Genomic DNA, 4,709 nt, shown 5'->3' with positions numbered 1-4,709 from the left:
TATGACCAGGCGACCAGCCGGTAGCCACAATGTGCACTGACCACCAGGGGGAAGACGCTCAATGCAGAGCTGCCCCCTGGTGGTGAGCTGTTCCCACAGCCAACCTCCGGGCCAGCCAACTTCCCCGTTGCTGGCCGCCCCCTCAGCCCCAATCGCGGGCCAGGCTGAGGGACCCACCCGTGCATGAATTTGTGCACCCAGCCTCTAGTTTAAAATAAAAAAAAAGATTGAGAGAAATATTAAACAATAAATATGAAAGACATGACAAAAATAGCCATGAATAAAATATTTGAGACTCACATTGTCTTCAGAGCTGGGACCCTGAGGTAGGCTGGGACTGAAGGCCATGAGGTCCGTCTTGGGCGGCCCCTCCCCAGAGCACACCCTCTGCCGCCTCTGCTGTGAGTAAGACCAGCTGCCCACCGCGCTGGAGCACACCAGCACGGGCTTCCCTGGGCCACAGGCACCCTCCGTGGGCGGCGCGGAGCACCGCAGAGCCGTGTACAGCAGCAGCGAAAGCACCAACAGGCTGGACACCGCGCAGATGGCGATGATCAGATACACGTTCATGTCCACAAGCGTCGCCTCCGCGTTCGCGGGGCCGGAAGATGCTCGCCATGAGGTCTTGGGCGCCTGACCGCTGTCCACCAGCGACAGCAGCACAGTGGCCGTGACCACCAGCGCCGGCTCCCCGTGGTCCTTCACCAGCACCAGCAGGCGCTGCCGCGGTGCGTCCGCCTCGTCCAGGGCGCGCGTCGTGCTGATCTCGCCCGGGAGGCAGAGGCAGCAGCGCAGGCGCATTGTCGTTCTCGTCCAGCACGAACACCTGCAGCGTCACGTTGCTGCCCAGAGGAGGCACGCCCGCGTCGCGCGCGCTCACCTGGAACTGCAGCAGCTCCAGCTCCTCGTGGTCCAGAGGCTGCAGCGCGTACACCTTGCCGCTCTCCGCGTGCACCGACACGTAGCTCGACAGCGCGCGCTCGCCCACCCGCCGCTCCACCAGCGAGTAGGACACCAGCGCGTTCTCCTGCGCGTCCAAGTCCCGCGCCGACACCGTGAAGATGTGGCAGCCGGGCGGGTTGTTCTCCTTCACGAACACCGTGTACTCGGGCTGCGCGAACAGCGGCGCGTTGTCGTTCACGTCGGCCACCTCCACGGACAGGCTGGCGGTAGACGACAGCGAAGGCGAGCCCCCGTCCCGCGCTGTCACCACCACCTCATAGTTCGCCAGACTCTCGCGGTCCAGGGCGCTGTCCAGCACCAATGAATAGTAATTCTTGAAGGTGGACACCAGCTTGAAGGGTACGTGTGGCGACAGGGTGCAGGTCACTTGTCCGTTGGCACCGGAATCGCGGTCGGACAGACTGATCAAAGCAATGACGGTGCCCAGTGGAGCGTCCTCTTTGACAGGCAGAGACAGGGAAGTTACGGCCATCTCGGGAGTGTTATCGTTCTCATCCAAGAGTTTCACTATTACTTTGCAGTGTCCAGTTAATGGGAATGGACTTTTATCTACAGCATCGATGTTAATTTCATATAAATTACAGTCTTCATAATCCAGTTCTCCCTTAACCGTTATTTCCCCACTATTAGAATTGATTGTAAATTTAGATTTTACATTGTCAAGAACAAGATTACTAAAGAGGTACACTATTTCCTTATTAATACCCTCATCTGCATCTGAGGCGTTCAGTTTAATAACTAACGTCCCATTCGGTGTATTTTCAAGTAATCTAACGTTATACACTGATTTATCAAATTCTGGGGCATTATCATTTGCATCCAATACATTGATCAATAACTGAACAGTACCTGTTAGCTCAGGTTTTCCTCCATCCACTGCAATCAGTAATAAACGAAGTTCTTGGGTTTCTTCTCTATCTACTGGCTTCGTCAATACTAGCCCTAAAGAGTTAGTTCCTTCTTCATTTGTTTTCACATCCAAATGAAAATGTTCATTAGAATTTAACTTGTATCTCAAGTCTGCGTTTGCTCCGATATCCATATCAAATGCGCCCTCTAGCGGAAACCTGGAATCTACTGTTCTTGATTCTAAAATAAATAATCTTTGTTCTTGTCGCAAGAACCTTGGCGGGTTGTCATTAATGTCCTTCACCTCCACCTCCACATGGAAAACCTGCAGCGGCCTCTCCACCACCACCTCCAGGTGGATGCTGCACTCCGCCCTCCGCCCGCACAGCTCCTCGCGGTCGATCCGAGAATTCACAAACAAAATGCCATTCTGCAGATTTACCAGAAGGTCCCCGCGGCCTTTGGACGCCACCCGGAACAGGCGCGGCACCAGCTCCGCCAGCTCCAGCCCCAGGTCCTGCGCGATGCGACCCACGAAGGTGCCGTGCTTGGCCTCCTCCTGGATGGAGTAGTGGACCTGGCCGCTCCCGGCCTCCCAGGCTGCGATAAGCAGAAATGAGAGCAGCAGACGCCGGGCTCCCGTACTTCTTTGGGAATATACCATCGCAAATTTGGTGCAATTTTCAAACGTCTTTGCACTACCACACAACAGCTTTGGGAAACTTAATTCCCAATTTGCTTTAATTTTTACTTGCTCGCCTTTTCATCTTCAGCCGCTGAGGAAAAAATGGAGTGGCCTTTTTCTAAGGAATGTAAACTCACTGTACTGTATTCCTTTGTTTAAAAATAAAATAAAAACGCGGTTTCCAGCGCCATCATGTGGATGAAAGGGTGAGTATTTTACCTTGATATGCTTTATTTTCCTTATATTTGTTAAATATTTCCTCATTTCAATGACTCGAGTATTCTTTATTTCCCTTATCTCTAATCAAAATATAACCATAAATTTTTAATAAAAGATAAATTTTCATTAAACATTGCAAAGTCATTACTAATTGAGTAGTGCCACACCAATCTTTTCTAAAGTGATAATTATTGATTTATTTTCTATAAGGAGAGGCTTTATAGATTCACTAGCTGACTTTAAACGTTTTAGTTTTTTATCTTTTCTGTTTCAATATATTTTATTTAAAATTTCTTGAGTTTTTATTATTTTGATGCTATGTTTGTATACTACTTTTATGTTACTCATAAAACAAATTCATACTCCTATTGGCAGTATTTAATATTGGATGTTATTTTCAAAGTAACTAAAACTATTTGAATAGTATTCTTGTCTGAGTTCCATTTTGGAAGTCTGATTTTCAAATTGCTGAAATCCATTTCTTTAATTTCTCTCAATATCACCCAACTACCTTTAGTGTTCACTGAAAAATTATAATGTGGAGATTTAAATTTTCTAGAAGCCTTAATCATAGTAAATCAATTTTGGTAAACATCTTGACACAATTTTCTAATTAGATTCATCAAGACAGCATTTCATCAAGTTGCTATTATTGATAAGTCCATGTTGATATAAATTGTGGGCTCACATATCTTTGCTTTTATGCAACAAATAAAAATCCTAATGTCTGTAGATAAACTACTCCATAAAATGTTTGGGTTCTAGTAAGAATTAAAAGAGTGAAAATAAAGCACATTATTAACTGGGCTAACTCTATGTTAATTTTATCTCTTTGAACCCTCCAGTTGATTTGCTGCATGATACCACTTAGATATCACTTAATAAATGTAGCCAGAAGAAAATGTCCCCAATCTTTCTAATGAAAATATATTTAACATTCGGCTGTAGTATATACTCCTTAAAATTCTTTAAATGTTACAAAATCTTCCTTATCTGTGAAGATAAAGGGTCCAGGACATCAATAATTCTATTACTTGACACTTTTACATATAAAGCATAAATCCCAAATATATTTCCTTAGTTCTGGTATAAATCATATGTGGGACTTGAAGTATTTGTGTGTGTGTCAATGTAGAAAACAAATGTGGAAAAGTGGTAATACGAAGAATAGCTTGAAAAGCAATAAGGAATTACTAAAAAAAATACAAAGTCATTTGAAATTAATTTGTTTCCTAGTATTCAAAGTAGTAATGTAAAGAAATAAAATATTACTGGATTTATTTCTGATATAATTATTAAAGTATATATCATTCATTTAATTTTTGAAAAAGTCTTACTATCTCTACTGTTCTGACTTTCCCCTTAGCATTCAGATCATCCAAACACTAAAGAATTTAAACACTAATCAACTTTCAAGACTACTTACCAAACAGCTAATAACTTTTAAATATTTTAATGCACAATAATAAAAAGGAAAATTATAATCACTGTGTCAAAAATATCAGTTAACATTGATACACCTTCTATTACAGATGCATGGTGATATGAAACTATAGTATAAATAAATTACTTTGAAAAAGGCAAATATTAAGTATTTAACAGCCAAACCGACAGTGTGGTATTTACAGTGTATGCATAGTAATTGTATAGACAGAATATTTTCAGTATATATTTAAATATTTTTTAAAAGATACTAACTGGAGAAAATGTCATCAACACTATCACATGCTTCTCTTAGTTTATAATATTTTCATGTAACTATAAAGATATTTCAGGAGAAAACAAAACTCTTGACATTTGATCCACCTTTTCATCTGTTAGATTATATTAAGTCTTTGAATTATCATCTTGCATTTGTCTTTTAATGCTCAACTCTTTTTTGGAGGTTACTTTCTCAACAATTATAGACTTTCTAATCTTAATTCTATAGATGGCTCCATAGGTAGAGAAAATTCTTTAAATCTTTTTCCAAACCATTCTTCCAATAAAGTAT

The 4,709-nt window shown here is 42.5% G+C and overlaps 1 protein-coding gene across 1 annotated transcript; it reads right to left on the bottom strand.

Moving 5' to 3' along the window:
- Positions 1-307: 307 nt before the first annotated feature.
- On the bottom strand, positions 308-2,702 carry LOC102242116 (protocadherin alpha-5). Its single transcript, XM_005881127.2, has one exon. It carries the CDS (start codon positions 2,474-2,476, stop codon positions 308-310), a length of 2,169 nt encoding a protein of 722 aa, XP_005881189.1. The 5' UTR covers positions 2,477-2,702.
- Positions 2,703-4,709: the final 2,007 nt, after the last annotated feature.

The sequence above is a fragment of the Myotis brandtii genome, unplaced genomic scaffold (assembly GCF_000412655.1).
Source record: "Myotis brandtii unplaced genomic scaffold, ASM41265v1 scaffold668, whole genome shotgun sequence".
Classification (NCBI taxonomy): domain Eukaryota; kingdom Metazoa; phylum Chordata; class Mammalia; order Chiroptera; family Vespertilionidae; genus Myotis; species Myotis brandtii.
This window is presented reverse-complemented; position numbering and strand designations above follow the sequence as displayed.

What these genes read in the sequence shown, in the direction of transcription:
- LOC102242116 (XM_005881127.2), bottom strand. Translation starts at nt 2,476, where the DNA reads ATGGTATATTCCCAAAGAAGTACGGGAGCCCGGCGTCTGCTGCTCTCA.